Source organism: Amblyomma maculatum, chromosome 3, assembly GCF_055883805.1.
Source record: "Amblyomma maculatum isolate TAMU_Amacu chromosome 3, ASM5588380v1, whole genome shotgun sequence".
NCBI classification, from domain to species: Eukaryota; Metazoa; Arthropoda; class Arachnida; order Ixodida; family Ixodidae; genus Amblyomma; species Amblyomma maculatum.
This window is the reverse complement of record NC_139346.1, coordinates 6848007-6864887: the sequence shown is the minus strand read 5'-3', so window position 1 is coordinate 6864887 and position 16881 is coordinate 6848007. Positions and strand designations below refer to the sequence as shown.

Here is a 16881-nt window from a genome sequence, read left to right as displayed (position 1 = left end):
ATTTTTTCTTACCTCGCCTTTTTAAGCAGTTCGGCAATGATGAAAAATCCTGTCATACCATGTCGTCTGCTACCGATACAGGGCGATGTGAAATGCTTGTTTTGCTGGCGGATGTCAGTTATTTACATGCCCATCTCAGGCTAAATTTATTTACCTGCGATTATGGTGAACTACACCTGTGATTCATCTGTAAGTGCGCTCTACTTATGCGCACTTTCTTCTTCTGAAGCGGTTCAGGGGCCTCAGAAACCCATTTGATTCGCAAAATTTTACCCACTATCGAAATTATTCCCAACTGTCACCCGTTAATAATTAGGGGGTATTATTAACGATGCGCCCTTAACGGTGCGCACACTCCCAGACACCCTTAGAGTGAGTGGGGGTAGCTGTTCCGGTCGCAAAGGAGATGCCCTCGACTTGCGTGGCAAGCTCAGCCGGAATTCAACTACCTTGTAGTGACCGAAGGGGGTGGTCGTTTGGTGCCCAGCGGTCGCCGGTTCAAACCAGAGTAAGGATCGGAGTCAGAAGTAACAAACAAAACACAATTTATGTAGAGCAAGAGACGATACAAATGAATACACAAGATCACTTGAAATACACAGACGAGAGGTTCACAGAATAACAAACGCTAAGCATGCAACTACAGAATGATTCAATAACACAGGCCTTACAACAGATCAAACACGAGAGAGTTACATAAACAGACACCAAATTGTTCACCGGGCACTGTTGCAGTCCGACGCCTCAAGAGTCACGATGTGGCCGCCATACGAGACGAGCGCCGCTCCCTTGAAAGTCCGTGGGCTTGCCAGCAGTGGGTGATCCCCGGGAGTCCAGCCGAAGCACTAGCGAGCACGTCGCAAAACACTGACGAACTGACCGACTGGCTGACTCATCAAACGGCGTGGTCTCTTTAAATAGGGCGCGCCGCGTCTGTTTGTTAGCACGCGTCAAAGCTAGCGCGCACACACACATAGCTTCGCTGGTTATAGCTCCCTCTTCTCCTCCCGTTGAGCCGCGCGTCGTCATTGGCCAGGTCCCATAGAAAGTTCTCGAAGGGCCTGGCACATTCCAGGCCGATGAACCACCGTCTTCCCCGGGCAAGGGGAAAGAGGGTGACAACAACGCGTACAAAGCTACGCGCTCTCCCGCGCGGGGAAGGGGGCTTTGCTCTCCATGCCTTCCACGCGACGCCGTGCGGGCCTCGCGCCGTACCGGCTTGATGAAAATGGGCGCCGATTTCGTGACACCAACCCAATTGCCGGCAAGTCTTTGCAGCGTGTGCAGATGTTGCCAGGTTAACAATACACGGGGGGGCAAGCGTTTTATTGTTTATTGTCAAATGCAAGGAATTTGAAAATAAACATTGAACCAAGACTTTGTTTCATGGGAGGCAGATTATTGTGGTAACCATGCTGAAATTTGGTTACATGGAAATTTCATGCACAGAAACAAGGAAACAAGGCTGGGCTTCTAGCCACTCAAACAAGGTGCTTTGCAGATCTAAGTGCACCGACTCATTTTCAGGTACTTAGAAGCTTGGCGCTTCCTGTTGTTGCTGCTATTCACACTCTTCATGAAAAAGTGAAGCCGGGTTGTTAAGTAAAAGGCAGTGAGCTCAGCTGCCACATTTTCACAGTGGTCAGGACAGCCAAGTCTGAGCTCTGTTTTTGCCTTAACTACTTCCACAACATCAAGGATATACTGTCTGCATGTAGTTCTAGGAGGCTAAAACATGTCGTGAAGGCATTTTCCAGGTCAGATACAAATTTGTAAAGCGGGGGCAGCGGGATACAGAAGACCACCGTTGTCTTTCATGCGAGTGAACTGGGCTAGGTTTAAATTCCCAGCCGCTTCTTTGGTGATTAGAAGCAAATTCAGACAGCTTTCGCAGCCAGTCTTCAGAACACATTTTCTGGCTACATAACCAGCTATATAGAAAATTAGCCGGCTGTCACTTGATGCTACAGTGCAAGTAGAATGGTCTGGAAGTACTTTCAGGAGCAGTGCGTCTGCTGCATCTATATTGCCTGAATATAGCAGTTTATCAACAAGTTCCTGCCTTCCACTAGGAGAGCTTTGCTGGCCAGCATCTGCATCCAAAAGGGAACTGAGGATGCCAGCTAGGCTCACAGTTTCCCGTGGACATGTTGGGCCAGGTTATTAAATGCAAGGCAGTTCACAGTAACTACGAACTGCTGAGGTGTTGGGTGGGTATTGCATGTCTCTTCGTACAGTTGTTGTTGCGAAGAGCACGCAGGCGTCACTGCTGCAATTCAGCCCGCACCAGTGCTTTGAAGGAAGCGTCACTCCTTGAAGCACATCAAGTGTAAAGGGCACACACTCGGTGGGGCCTGAAGCTTCATTCAGAGTGTTAAAGGGCCCATGAAAAGCTTGAAGCCGTGCTTAAGAAAGGCGCACGAGCGGTCGGCGTGCCTTCGCTAGTCAGCAAAGAGCAAAAAAATTTTAGGCTGACATCTTTAATAGCGCAGATATTCCATATTAAAAATGACGCTCCTCCTCTCCCGTCACTTTAGCCCTCAACTCATACACGCCGATGCGCCGGCCAAAAAAAAAGAAAATGTCCGGGCCGACGCCCCGCCCATAATGCGTCACAAAGTGACGCCACCGACTCTCGGTTTGTTTACTTCCGGTAGTGCTCCGATTTCTTCCCCTTCGTGTTTGCGGCGGTTCACGTGTCGGTCGCCATGGATCGCATGGATCCCGAGCTCGAAGCGAGGCTGCGTGAAGCCGCTGCCGAGTTGGACTTTGATCCATATGATTATACTCCGTTTCGTGATCCGCTAGACAGCGACGACAGCAGCACGCCATCGACTGGCCCTTCTGAACCACCCGCTGGCAACGGAGACGACGGCCTACCATGGTGCGTTCCGTGGCGCACGCGCCACTGCACATAAGTTATTACAACTTTCTTATTTCACGAAATGCCGTTTCGTGTTTGCTTCGCGGCCTTTTCACATTTTACTTATGCGCAGGTGCCGCTGCGGCCGCTGCGAAAGCATGCCCACACCTGAAGATGTGTGCTGCCGCAGCATGCCGGAGGTGCTGGTGGTGTGCCAGCAGGACGGCGGCTGCATTACGATCCTTCCAGCGTTCCGTGTGCCTAACGCCCGAAGTCCTTCGGGCTGTGCACATTGCGCTAGAGGAGGAGGGAGCGAACATCGATGGAGACGGAGATGTAAACAAGTAGGTAGTGCGGAAGCGTCAGGTGACAGATTCGCATATTTTTTTTTGTGTGTGTATGATCCGTTTACTGCAAAGCGTGGTATTTTCAGGCAGCACCGCTTCATAGCCTACCGCCTGTTTACCAAGTGGATTTGGGGCAGGCTGGGCGAAGGCAATAGGGTGGCCCTGCCAGCCTGCGTCGTTTGCCGGATTCGGCGTGAATTTCCGTCGGCGAGCTACGTGGGATTCAGGCACCCTCCCCTTTAATCTCAGGTGATTGTCGCTTCACTGCATGCTGTATTCTAAACTTTATCACGTGTGCCAGGCGCACTGCTTCGAGTGGTGCATGGAAGTGCGTTTATTTTTAAGGTGGAAAAATAGAGAATGCTATTTTATGAACGCCAAGTTATGCACTGCGTCAAGTGTCTGTTTTGTGGCACTGTTTAAGAACAGACATCTCATTCCTCTAAAGTGCCAGAACTTGTAGATATCTAAGCAAGAAAGGTGTAGAACTGTTAGTGAAAAATAAAGCCTGGAAATAAAATTCAAATCCTAGTAAAAAAAAAGATACACATCCAAAAACAATCCAGAATGGAGGACAATGCTGAGCATCGCCAAGTCTGCTTGAGCACATGCTTCCAAGCATCTACCATAAACATTCATTTATTTGGAATGGAATTTTATAGAAAAAAAAATTAAAATCGAAACACAGAATGCTTGTGCCGAGGCAGCACAAGCATTCTGTGTTTTGATTGATACCGAGTGTGTGAGTGCTCAATACTGACACAATGAAATGAGTGCTTGAAGGTTTGTTTATTGATACTCCTAGTCGTGAATACATGACAACAAATCGCAGAATACATCCATTCCAGCAGTGGAGTAATACAGGTGAAGCACAGATCAAACCACAACTCTTGTTCCTGGATTTGCTGATCTCAATTATTAATTTGAATTTGTTTACAGTCTAATACGCTTGCAGAGTGTTACATTTCTTATCTCCAAGCTGCAGTAATAGCTGGTCCCTTTCAGGTGTGTTTGCCAAAGTGTAGGGGCAGCACTGCATATTTTCAAAACGTTGTGCAGGTTCAACCGTCCTTGAACCAAATTTCATGAGCGTTAGCCATTGGCCGCAGTCACAGTTGCTGCTGCCACTTCGACCTTGGCTCGCTTGCACCCTTGCTCAGCTTTTTGGCAATGGGCTAGACTGGCTTCTCTTTGTTCAATGGTCTCGGCAGGCTGTTTGGCACGGTTGCAACCTCCGTCTATAGTGAGGTGGCGTATGTGCATGGTGTATTTCCGTAAGTTTAATGAAAGAGAAGGAGTAGATGAAACATTAAGACGATGATCATTGTAGCGCACGAAAATGTCTTGCAATTAGAAATTGATGGAGGCGATGTTTACTGTACAGAGGAGAGTGTGTTGTAGTTTTACTACGAGGTGTGATAGGTTGTGGCAATAGCATAGTGCTCTCATGTCTAAGCTATAAAGATGACATTGTTTGCTGCACAGCGTGAGAGTTCAAAGTCAACATTGCATTCACTTTGAGGTTTGTGCACGGGAGAAGTAGAGCGAATGCTCTAAAAGCCTTATTTTAGCTGTCTCGGCTATCACCAGCTGTCATGCCTGGACATAATCCCCTATTTTTTTATTATCAGCTGTATCTAACTGTGCATTATATCGCTCTCCTTTCACAGTGAATATATGTACACAAATTCTGCCAGCTAAGGTAGCCAATGCTTCTCATTTTGTGGCCTGTACCGCAGGAATCACTTAGTTGGGCTGGGAGACCTTGTCATTGCCTGTTCTAATATTTATCCCTCTGGCATTTTATAGAGCGAGGAGCTTCTTTCATAATTCATTCATTTGGCACTGTTGATAAGGATGTTTTTAACTTGTTCTCTTGCAATTTCTGGGGCCTGAACTTTGTCGACAGCTTGGCTTGTTATCTTGCTTCCTTGAGATCTGTGAATATGTTTCTAGTTTTTACTGTCGCTCTTCTATCCGCATATCTCTTCTTCTGTGGCTTCTTTTCATGGTCGCTTTTTCCAGTGTTGGTGTTTACATTTTATTCATCTGTGCAGGATAGTCAAAGGAAAACGAAAGGCAGTATAGAACAGAGCACCAGATAGAAGGAGCAGAACTGAAGAATTTACAGCTGTGCAGAAAAAGACCACGATGAAATTTGCAAGGAGAGAAGAAGGGAGCACTTATCCAAGGGGAAGAGGTCACCTGCTTTGGGGCAGAGCATTACGACCAGTTACGTGGGCGTGTGATGGTGGGCTGTCGGCTTTGACGGTTCCAAGCGGCCTCCACTGGCTTCTGCTTTGGTTATGTGGGCTGAGGCATTCCCCGTCTACGGTATGAGCAATGCACTTTGCAACAAACTCTCATGCTGTGTAGTAAGCATCATTCTCTTCATCAAGTTCAAACTACAACATACTGTTCAGCTGTGCGGCAAACATTGTGATCTTCATGAAGTACCATCTGCACCACTCCTTCATTTAACCTGGGTAAATATGGCATACACGTACGCCATCTGGACGAGTGCGGCCGAGGTTTGCTAGCGTAATGTCGGACCAATTTAAGCAGTGTGACATAATTCGCAGTGCTTTCACATTACTGCACCTAAGCAGAATTGAGTGCACTCGTGCAATTTCTTTTGGAGGGTGGGGGGGGGGGAGGGAGCTGTTCTTTTCACTGCACTAGAGTATGCAGGTTGTGCCACAAATTTTTCTCAAAGTTGGCAAATCCCATGAATCCTTGCAGCTCATTAACCTATTTGTAATTTTTTAGCATATGTAATACCTTTCCTGCAGTTTTGGTCTGTTTTATATTGTCACAAACCCTGCCTTAACGATTAACAGAGGGGAGGGATCCACTTTACGGTTACCCGTCGTCCCTCTATGAGGTTTGAGAACACAGTTAAAAGTTAGGCCGGTCAACCAGTGAAGTGCGTGTGTTGGTGTGTGATCAAGGAATAAATTTATGCGTCACTTTTTTAACACACAATGGGAACATATATAGGTAGTAGTCCAAATTACACTGCATAAAAAAAATTAATAAAACACCAGGACATGATAGTAATAAAAAACGACTCAATAAATGACAAGAGAAAAAACCGACAATGAGCATACGCTGCGATAAAGAAGACTATAAAATAACAAAGCAAGTATTCCAGAGATAGTAAGTAAGGGCGAGAGTTACACAAAAACACAGCGTAAAATACTAAGCCAGGTGAAGGTTTAAACAAAGGCAAAAAGAATATTCAATTAACCGACAGTCTGTAACAAAACGGATTCTCACAGCCTTCTTATCTAATGAGGTATCGTAATCGCAGAGTTGGCCGGTAGCGGCGGCCATACAGGGAGTGGGGACGACAAGTTGGTCGTGGGCTCGGTGAAAAAAACAAGACACTTTCCTGGAGCAAGCAGCCACGAGAGTAAACGTTTTTGTATAGCAAGCCATCACATAGGCATAGGCAAAACTGGCTGTTCGAGGTTGGGTCTTGAGCAGCAGCTAAGAACGACTCCAGATGCTGATCGGTGTGTTCCTCGGTTCAAAAGGTATGAGTATTTGGAAATCTCGGAGATAAAGCAGTGACGTAATGATCAAAGTTGTCCGCGTCGCATTCCGTCGTGGCAGGTGGCAACCAGGAGAGGCAGTCTCCATCTGCGTGCCGTCGGCCACTTTTGTATGAAATGCTGTAGTCGTATTCTTGCAAGCGAAGTGCCCAGCGGGCTAGGCGACTAGACGGATCACAGAGATTGAGTAGCCAGCATAGGGAATGGTGATCGGTTACTACTACGAAAGGCTCTCCGTACAGGTAGCAACGAAACCGCTGCACGGCGAAAACAACCGCGAGACATTCCTGCTCGGTGATGGTGTAGTTGTGCTCAGTCTTGCTTAGAGTCCGACTGGCGTAAGCAATCACATGTTCACAGTCGTCATAGCGCTAAACGAGGACAGCACTGAGGCCTATGTCACTTGCGTCCGTGTGCACTGAAGTTGGAGCAGAAGGGTTGAAATGCCGTAAGATAGGATGTGATGTTAGGAGGAACCTCAGTTGTCGGAAAGGATGAGTCGCATTACCTCACCGACTTGAACTTGTGCAGTGTGCAAAATGGCTCCATTCTGCACAGCTAGTACACTGCAAGTCATGTACTTTGCGCTGTAGCCTGGCGAGTCACAGCGACCATCCCCTGCCAGGTCTGTTGTTGTCCCTACAAGCTCACTAGCAAGTTCTGCTTGCCTTTGCTGAAAAAGCTGCAAAGAAGGAGATGTTCAATTTAGAGGCTACAAACTTGCAGTCATGTGGTTGCCTTAATGCATATTAGGATGAGGGGGGCAGGTTTCAAATGCCGCATTGCTTTTCACTTTTCTCACAGCACATTTACTAAAAAAAATATTGCAAAAATTATGCCTTCAATACTAGAGCATGCAGCTGGTCTATTAAACATGTAGCCAAAGGCAACAGAGAAGTGCAGTAGCAGGTGCATTGCACTGCAATGCCTCCGCTGTTGCATATATGCTGCATTTTATATGTTTTATATGTTGCATTGTAGCTTGAAGTTGTTGTCATGAAAGGATGCGACATATAGTTATCGAGTTAATGACATATACTTTGACTTGAATGTTGTGTGAGAGATATCCTTATTGTCAAACCTCATTTCTGGCAGGTAGCAAGTATGCCCGTTGGTAGTTGTAGTAGGTCCTTTCTGTGATGTCTTGCACCCCAATGGATTGCAGGAACCAAAGAACTGAAGCTATACCGCAGCCAGAGAACAAGATGTCTGCAGCCAGAAGGACATTTCTTGCTGCTTTTCCTTCAACCAGTGGTTGGCTTTTCCAGAGGAAAGAATGTTGCAGTGAGCATGTCCCCTTCACAGTCACAAGGCTTCCCGCTATGCTAAAGTAAAGGGTTCTTGTTTGCCCGCACATTGTTCATGTCTCAAGAAGCTGCCGCAGGCAACCCTCGAACACAAGGAATTTTCGCTCTTTGTAGAGGGGTTCCTCAATCGCTGACTGGGCCGTTTCATCCTGATGGTTGCTGAAAAAGAAGTGCAGTGATGTCAGCGATTGGTGCCATGTGATTGTTAATATTAGTATGAACTAATACGTAGCAGCCGTGGATGTTCATCTCGGAATGTCTTGGCTGTAAAATGTGCTAAATAAAGCTGGTGTCAAAGTTTATAGTAGGTATGCATTTTTCTTTTCATTTTATCAACAGGGAACAGAAAAATGCCATGGCAAATTAGGTACACTTTAGGGCTACGCAACATATATTTTTTTCACAACAGAATCAAATATCCTTGTGCATCTTAGTGACTTGTTCAAATATTTGTGCAAAATTAAACTTCAAAGTGCATGTGATGGCTCCGTAGTAGCTCTAAAGACAGCACTAATGTACACTAGGCAGACACAGCATGACCATATTGTGTAAGGAAAAATTGCCCTTTTGCTACCTGACGCAACTGTGAATATCCTAACACCACGTCCGAGATTAGTGGTGTGCAAGGCATGTATGAGGCATGGTCTCTATAGACTCATCAAGGCAATATTTGTTGACCCATTGTGAGTATTACCACATCCTTAATCATGTCAAGCCATGCATGAGAGTTATGAACGCTGTCATTCGAATGGACTGTGTCACAGGGAGGGTATATTTGCAGGTTTGAATGAGTGAATATGTGACACATAGGTGACGTATTTCGTCAAGTTTTCTTTTTTTTTTGCCTAATGAACAGTGCTTAAATGACAAATTTTCTTGCCTGCCATAGCCAGCAATTGCACAAAAGTGGATGAAAGAAGTTCTGTTCTAACGAGCGGCCAGTGATAGCGGTAACTGGCCAGTGATAGCAGCCTGCCACAGACTTCTCTGGTGGCAGGCTTCTCTGTTTGAACCTTGGTGCTGACTAGAGATTTAAATCCAATAGACACCTGTGTGCCTGGAAAAATTTCATATATTTAAAATTATTTGCAAGCATCCCATCTACGTTTAATGTAATCAATCATATAGCTATTTAATACATTTTCACAACACTACAACATCTTTATCAATAATGACTTACCAACAGAATGGCACTCCCACATTGTGTTGCCACAGTATGAGTGCGAGTAGTTGAAGGCCCCGCTGGTGATGCTTCCTGCAGATATTCATAATTATAATGATGGTTGCAGATTTGAAATTTTTCATGCTTTCATTTTCAGGTGCTGTATAAAGTGAACTGCCCGTAACAAAATGCAAACATTGTCAACTTGCTACACATACACAAATATTCTGAAAGTGGAGAACTGATATGACTAAAAAATTTGCACAGACAAGCTGTAGTTTGTGGAGTTTCAAGAGCCATGAAAAATTTGGAGGCATGTTAGCAGCACAAACAAAAGACACAGTGCAGGACAGTCGACTAATACACTGTTCCATGAACCAATCCAGCAGCTCATTATTTTTGAACGTCGGGTCTCCCATGTTAATTCAGTTAATATATGTGCTCCGAGTTTCTTTTTTTGGTGTGCCAGTGCACACCAAAGCCTTGCATCATCCACTAAACAAAATTAACTATTTGAACTCCAAAATAGTCTCATCTATAGAGGAAGAGCTACATTTTAATTGCTTCCGGAAGGTGCCTCAAGCGATGATTGAGCTTGTGCATGGAAGCAGACATAACATTTGCACTAATTTGCATAGCTTACTTACTCGGGCAATAGAGCCATCATATGCAATATAATACAAAGCTGTTCAGTACAGTTGAAAATTAAGCATGTACATATGTCAAAAGACTTGCATCATCCACTGGACAAAATGAACTATCCAAAATATTCTCACCTCTACAGGAAGAGCTGTGGTATTTGGATCACCTCCGGTAGGTGCCTGAAGCAATGGTTGAACACGTAACTAACTGCATGAAAGCATAATGACATAGCAACAATTGTGCTAGTTTATATAGCTTCTAGCAATAGAGCCATCATATATGTGTGCAACATATTCTAAAGTTATATATGTGGCCTAAATATACATAAATATAAATATAAAAGTATATATACATTGTTATTAATACCATGATAACAGTACTAACCTGTCCAAAGGAAACCTGTGTAGTGCCGAGGTCTTTCGGGCTTCCTGGCGATGATGGTTTGCCATGCTAGGAAAAGAAAGGAAATTTGTGCATAATCAACATTGTGTTAATGGCAGTTTTATTATTATGCACATGAATGAGAGTGAAAGGAGACAACAGTCTGCAAGTGCAAGGTCATAGGGGATACCTTCTTTTTTTTTTATCTATATACCACGTTATTTTTCCTTCCACTTGGTGTTTAATTATCTTTCTGCCTAAAATCGTTACAGGACTAATTCTGATCAATATCAACCACAAAAGTATTTTAAAAAACACCTACATTTACCTTGGACTCGACTGCTGGCTCCTTTCATTAATTGTATCATAACGAGCCAATTTTCCGCTTCATGAATGAGAAAGACATGCATATACAGGTGTTAAAAGGCAAAGATCAAGAGCAGACTAAACGCACTGTAAAATAAGCATATCTTTAGGTGGATGGGGGTGGGGGAGGGGGGGATGCAGTTGGTCTGTATTGTTATTAGTGTGCTGGTATTTTTTTATTAGAAGTCAGGCTTGGTTTATGGGGTTCAACGCCCCAAATTCGACTCAGATGAGGCGCCGCACACCACTGAGTGACATCGCACATCACATGTACAGGTGCGGACGTAAGTAAACGGAGCAGCTAGGCTTTTTCAGTCAAATTAAAATAACACCTTCCTCACTGGAGATCAGGAAATATTTGTCCGTGAAAGGGCACTTGCGTCTGCTACCGGTCCACGCATACCACGACTACCAGTTTCAAATATGCACCGAGTGAAAAATGAAGAAAAAGCGTGCTTCGTTTACTTGTGTCCGCACCGGTACGCGGGCACCTTTCTTGCGCTTCCGTCGAAAAGCGGCCGCTGTGCCTTGGGCACAGCAGTCGACCACCCTAACCCACTGCACCACCCAGGCAAATTATACTGCGATTGTTGTATTCGCGCACACGTTAGTGTATGTTAATTCATGGTTCCATGTGCGCAGGTCGCCTTTTTTTTTTTCCTTATCCGCGCGCCGCAGGGCGAGAGCTCCCTTTCATACATTTTCAGCGCCTTAACCTGTTGTGGTCCTCTCGCAAGAGCGGTTTGCGCGCAAGGAATCTGCGCCTGCAAAACTTGCGCTAGGCTTCATGCACTTCCATACGAGACTCCGAGCCATGCTACGCGTGTTTCCACAATAACTCGCAACCCAGAAAACTTACCATTCCAGGGAGAAACTGCGTCGGCAAAGCGTCGGACTTGAGGCGTTGACGTCTCACGTTGAGGCCAGTTTGCTGCGCCAAACTGGGATTATACTGGTATGCGTCACAGGAAAAGTGGCGGCCGCAAACTCTGAGCTCCTGGCGCTTGTCCGACGATGACAGCCCGACGCGTTGGAGCCAGCTTTCCCGCGTAACACCTTGCTTTGTAGGGACACGATGTCGCATTATAACATCTTTCCTGTCCTCGGCTTTACAGGCAACTACACAGCAATTGTGGTCCATTGCAGACCAGAAAAAAATCAGCAGCAGTTGGGATCGCGAGATTTCCAGACTGACAACCGGGCAACACGTGCTTTTGCGAGCAGACGGATCTCTCTCGGCCGGAAGTGTTCCGCTTCTATCAAGATGCGCGCAGAATTCTTACCTTTCTTTAATGTACAATAATAACTAACGAATAAAATACTACTTTCAGGAAGAATAGTGCTAATTTTAAAATCTATAATTACAAAAATTACACGTGACGTCATATGGCCATGGCCAATGATAACGCTAACCCCAATGACGTCGCATGGGCTGGGCGGCTGAAAACGCACGGTGGTGAGTCGCCCAAATCGGCTGCGAGCGGCAATTTTCCAAAATTATTTGTAAATTACAGCTAACACGCAGAGCTTTTTGAATGTGATCTCGATGCTCACTAAGACCACCTCTAAACACATGTAGCATCAAAATACGGCCGTAAATGGCGTTTCAGGGGCCCTTTAAGCTCAGAAGCAGAAACATCGCTTAGGGGCAGACGAAGCTCTTCTTTCGCGGTATATGCGCTCTGTCGTGGCTTCTTGCTAGTCGCCGCTTGCTTTTGCTGGCCTTTTTCTTTCTGGCCTCTGTTTAACACTAGAGGTAAGAGGGGCAGTCAGGCAGGCACCGCACCAGGTGCCAGTGATGGTTTCCCACGAGGTAGTCGCACTTCGGAGCCATTTATCACGTGCACATAGTCGCGCACTCGGGCTCAAAGTGGCGCTCGCAGACCGCTGAGGATTCTGGTCTGTCCTCTCTCCGCAGATTGCGCTGCCACTTCTTCCTGAGGTCATCGTCAACGGGTGCAGACGCCTTAGGAGCGCCCGGATAACCACTCCGACAGCCCGGTGCAAAGCAATTGGAGTCCGTCTTCCGGCATCGTGCCTCCTAGTACAGTCTACATAGCACTCAAGTCATACGATAGCACACACGAGGCTATTTTCCTCTCTCACAGTTGGTTGCTCGAAGAGCCACGGCGAAAAGCAGAATGTACAAAAAACGGGCCACCGTCCGGAGAGCCGTTTCGACTGTGCTCAGCAGCACGGCGGCAGCGGCGCGGGGCCAGCGGGGCTAGTAAAAGGCGCAGCAGCGCTCCCTGCGGGCCGGAGAGGCGTTTTGCTTCAGCCGCTCCGCTGGCGAGCGCCGCCGTTCGCGCCACTTGTGGGTTTTCTGCGGCGTAGGTTGCTTTCTGTGTTGCTGCTGTGTTCATACAGGTTGCAATCCAGGCCATCTCCCTATCGATCTTGTGTGTTTGTGCACGTTTATCGCCATGAGTGACGAAGTGACGGATGCAAAGACCAGGGTCATGGTTCTGCTCGCTGCCATCTCCCAGCTTGACGCTGACATCGAGGCGTCAAAAGCTGAGGCAGATGCCATCGAAGAAGAGCTGCTGCTGCTGACTGGACTAAACGCGGCCGCATTTTCATGCGGCACAACCGTCAACCGTGAAAGATGGGCTTTCAATCGGAGCACTAGGTGGTTTGAGGGGACGCTGCCGCAACTCGGCGAAAAGTACTTCAAGTGCGCGTTTCGAGTCACGCCATCTACGTTTCTATACATGGTCGAAACGGTGCGACCGCTGCTGGAGCGGCAAGACACGAACATGAGGGAAGCCATCCCTGTTGACAAGCGGGTCGCCATCGGGTTATGCTGTGTTCTTCAGGCGAAGAAATCGCCGAGCTTTTCGCCGTCCGACGCTCGACCGTCAATGAAGCTTACCGCGAGTTTTGCGAGGCCGTGGTGGAACTGATGGAAAAACAGTGGATAAAGATGCCGACGCGCAACACGATGCCGGAGCACATCAGGGAATTCTACGCTGCGTGCCAATTCCCGCAGGCACTTGGGGCGTTGGACGGCTGCCATTTTCCAGTGTCGCCTCCCACGGAAAACGCCGCCGACTACCGCAATTACAAAGGATGGTAAGCTCTCAATCTGCTGTATAGGCGCCCTGCAATGAAGTTTGCTGTGTCGATCGCCGCGCCGTAATACATACCCTAGCGAAAAGAGCAAATACTTTTAAGGCGCTTTCGTAGGGCGTTTTCACACTACCTGCATGAGCTTACAGGGATCAGATTGTGGCGAAGCTTTGCATGGCTTTGCATGGCTTTGCATGGGCTACATCGAGAGCGCTTAGGCAAGGACGTTATCTGTCACATGCATATCTATAACAGGGGTCGGTCGTTTATCGCGAACCAAGCGGCTAAGAGCAACATTTTTTAGGCGCACTGTGGAACAAATGCAGCCCTGCCTAGCCAGTACAGGTTTCCTATAATGGTAATCGGTCTACATGCAATTAAAACTGTGCTACCGGATGTCATACTTTGGGCGCCAGGATTGGCCCCTCATGCATGCAAATGATTCATGCAAGAGCAAACAAAAGCAAACTGTTTTTGTTATTGGGAATGATAAATTAACCCTATAAATTTTTATTCCTGCTTGCACTTGTGGACCACCGCTACAGGTTCCTTTACATTAATATAGGATCCCCAGGCCGCTGCCATGTGTACAGTGGGTCAAAGCTTGAGCAAGCTGTGAACAGCTCTCTGTTCCGGCAGCCAGTCACCATGATGGGTAGCACTGCAGTGCCTCCGGTCATATTGACACATGCCATTCAAAGACGACGAAGGTTTGAACGGGCGATTCGGAAAAGACGACGAAGCAATACGGTGCTGCGCTTTTGTGCTGCCTTGACTGGCTGTTGGTGTTCTTCGGTGCCAGAGTGCCTTCTCTGTAACGTTACGTTACAAATCTGGTGGAGGAATAGCCAGGTATCGATCCAGTCCTGCATAATCAACCTGTCAATACGGAGCTTACCCCCGTACATCAACGCCTCGGCCGCCGCCTACGTGGAGAGCCCCCTGAATTTGGACCCCTTCCGGCCGCTACCAGGACGACGCACCCTCAGACGGCCGTAGAACCTGCTGCAATGACACCTGAGAGCAGGCTTCCCACCCACATTCTGTGTCATCAGCCGCGAACACCCCCCTCTTTTCATGGCGACGTGTTCGAGGACGCCGAGGACTGGCTTGAGAACTACGAGCGAGTTGCTCGTTACAACGGGTGGACTGATGAGCGTAAGCTCCACAACGTGTTCTTCGCTCTTGAAGAGTCTGCACGCGGACATGGTTTGAAAACCATGAGGCTTCCTTCCCATCCTGGGCAGCCTTCTGTCGTGATTTCAAAGCCACGTTTCCTAGCGCCGACCGCCGGGAGCGAGCAGAAGCTGCGCTACACTCACGCATTCAGCGCCAGAACGAGAGCGTGCGTATGTTCTTTGAGGACATGACACGCCTTTTCAACCGTGCAGACCCACAAATGTCAGAAGATAAGAAGCTGCGTCACCTGATGCGGGGCGTTAAGCAAGAACTTTTCGCGGGACTGGTGCGCAGTCCACCACGCACTGTGGCGGAGTTTCTCAGCGAGGCAGCGACCATGGAGACAACGCTGCAACACCGAGCCCGTCAGTACAACCGTGACGTGAACATCATTAGGTCCGACGCACCCCCTGTACATGTCGGCAGTGACATGGACTCATTACGCAATCTCATCCGTTCGGTCGTGCGGGAGGAACTGCAAGCGCTCCGGATGCCTTGCAGCACAGCATCTTTTCCTTCATTGGCTGAAGTCGTCCGGGACGAGGTGCGTATGGCAGCTCAGCAAGTTGCTGACGTTGTTCCCCAGCAGCGCGTTCCTCACCAGACGTTTGACGCGAGGCCCACCTACGCGTCCGTCCTGAGTAAGGCTCCCCCGCCAGACCATAGTATCAACGCCGCAGCTCCAGCAATGGAGCCGCAGGGTCCCCGCATGGAGCACCTCGCATGGAGCCGCATGCAGCCTCGCTACTCCCCTCCGCCAATCTACCAGCCACCCCGTAGAAGTCAAGTATGGCAGCCCCGGGATCGTCGGCCCCTGTGCTATCATTGCGGTGAAGCCAGTCACCTTTACCGGGCGTGCCCGTACCGCCGCGTCAACATGCGGGGTTTCGCCTCGGAGGGCCTCTACCCTCGGAATGCAGAACGGCCCACTGAGATTGCAAGCGACCTTGCAGCACGACAGTACCCCGTCACATCCGGTTACCAAGAGCGTCGGTCTACGTCCCCGACGAGCAACCGTTCGACAAGTCCTCACTCCTCCCGACGCCGCTCTCCCAGCCCTGGCCGGGAAAACTAATACCAGCGGCCTTCGGAGGCAGGGTCGCTGATGTCGGGAAATGTGAAGATCCTCCGTCATCGTCAGGCCGACCCGACGAGATTTCACTTGTGTCAGGTAGCGACAGCATCCGGCATACTACCTCCGATTTGTGTGTAACGATTGATGGAGTGGATGTCACCGCGTTACTCGACACTGGTGCCGATTATTCTGTAATGAGCCGTGGTCTCGCCCGAGAATTGAAGAAGGTTTTGACAAATTGGTCCGGCCCGAAAATTCGTACGGCGGGAAGTCACTTGATTGAACCTGCAGGCAAGTGCACAGCGCGGGTCGGCATCCGTGGTTTTGTGTATGTCGGAGAATTTATCGTGCTTCCTGAGTGTTCGAAAGACTTGATCCTTGGTCTAGACTTCCTGCAGACCAACGGCGCTGTCATTGACCTGAAAGAAGCGCGTGTTTCTTTTTCGACGAAACGAGCCGTGGCGCGCATTGAAAACGAAGATCCGGGTCTGAACGTTTTGCGTATAGTCGACGATGACGTGAGGGTTCCGGCACATTCTAGTGTGCTGGTTCTTGTAAAGCATGATTTGTTCCACGATTACGAGGGCATCGCCGATGGGCACCTTCCGCTACTACTCGAGAAGGAATTAGCCGTTGCTCGAGGACTCGTACAACTCCGGAACAGTTGTGCTACTGTCCTCCTGACAAATTTTGCTACGGAGATGCGGCATCTCGCCAAGGACACGGCTGTTGCCGTTCTTCACGATGTTCCTGCCTTACCTCATTTATGCACCGCCGGAACGAACCCTAAAGAAGAGGCCGCACCTTGTCATGATCTGCAAACCGTTAAAATTAGCCCCGACTTGAGGCCCGATCAAAGGAATCTTCTCTCGGCTCTTCTGAGCGATTTCGCAGACTGCTTCGCCACAGGCTCGAAGGTCGGTCGTACTCCTG

General features: G+C 48.1%; 1 protein-coding gene across 5 annotated transcripts; it reads left to right on the top strand.

The window, feature by feature from the left end:
- The first annotated feature begins 2483 nt into the window (after positions 1 to 2483).
- LOC146194172 (uncharacterized) lies at positions 2484 to 9045 on the top strand. Of its 5 annotated transcripts, none has more exons than XR_014705757.1 (4): positions 2509 to 2884; positions 2997 to 3207; positions 3297 to 5696; positions 7933 to 9045. XR_014705757.1 is itself a non-coding variant. In XM_084597277.1 (3 exons), exons 1-3 carry the CDS (start codon positions 2709 to 2711, stop codon positions 3363 to 3365), a joined length of 399 nt encoding a protein of 132 aa, XP_084453403.1. In that variant the 5' UTR covers positions 2484 to 2708; the 3' UTR covers positions 3366 to 5872. The 5 variants fall into 5 exon arrangements, 2 of the variants coding, with proteins under 2 accessions (XP_084453403.1, XP_084453401.1); XR_014705756.1 differs by lacking the exon at positions 7933 to 9045 and having other exon boundaries at positions 3297 to 3459; positions 5268 to 5872; XR_014705758.1 differs by having other exon boundaries at positions 2510 to 2884; positions 3297 to 3459; positions 7933 to 9044.
- The last annotated feature ends 7836 nt before the right edge of the window (positions 9046 to 16881 follow it).

Coding starts and splice junctions, on each gene's coding strand:
- LOC146194172 (XM_084597275.1), top strand. CDS start 2,709: ATGGATCGCATGGATCCCGAGCTCGAAGCGAGGCTGCGTGAAGCCGCT. Junction 2,885..2,996: donor GGAGACGACGGCCTACCATG/GTGCGTTCCGTG, acceptor ACTTATGCGCAG/GTGCCGCTGCGGCCGCTGCG. Junction 3,208..3,296: donor GGAGACGGAGATGTAAACAA/GTAGGTAGTGCG, acceptor TGGTATTTTCAG/GCAGCACCGCTTCATAGCCT.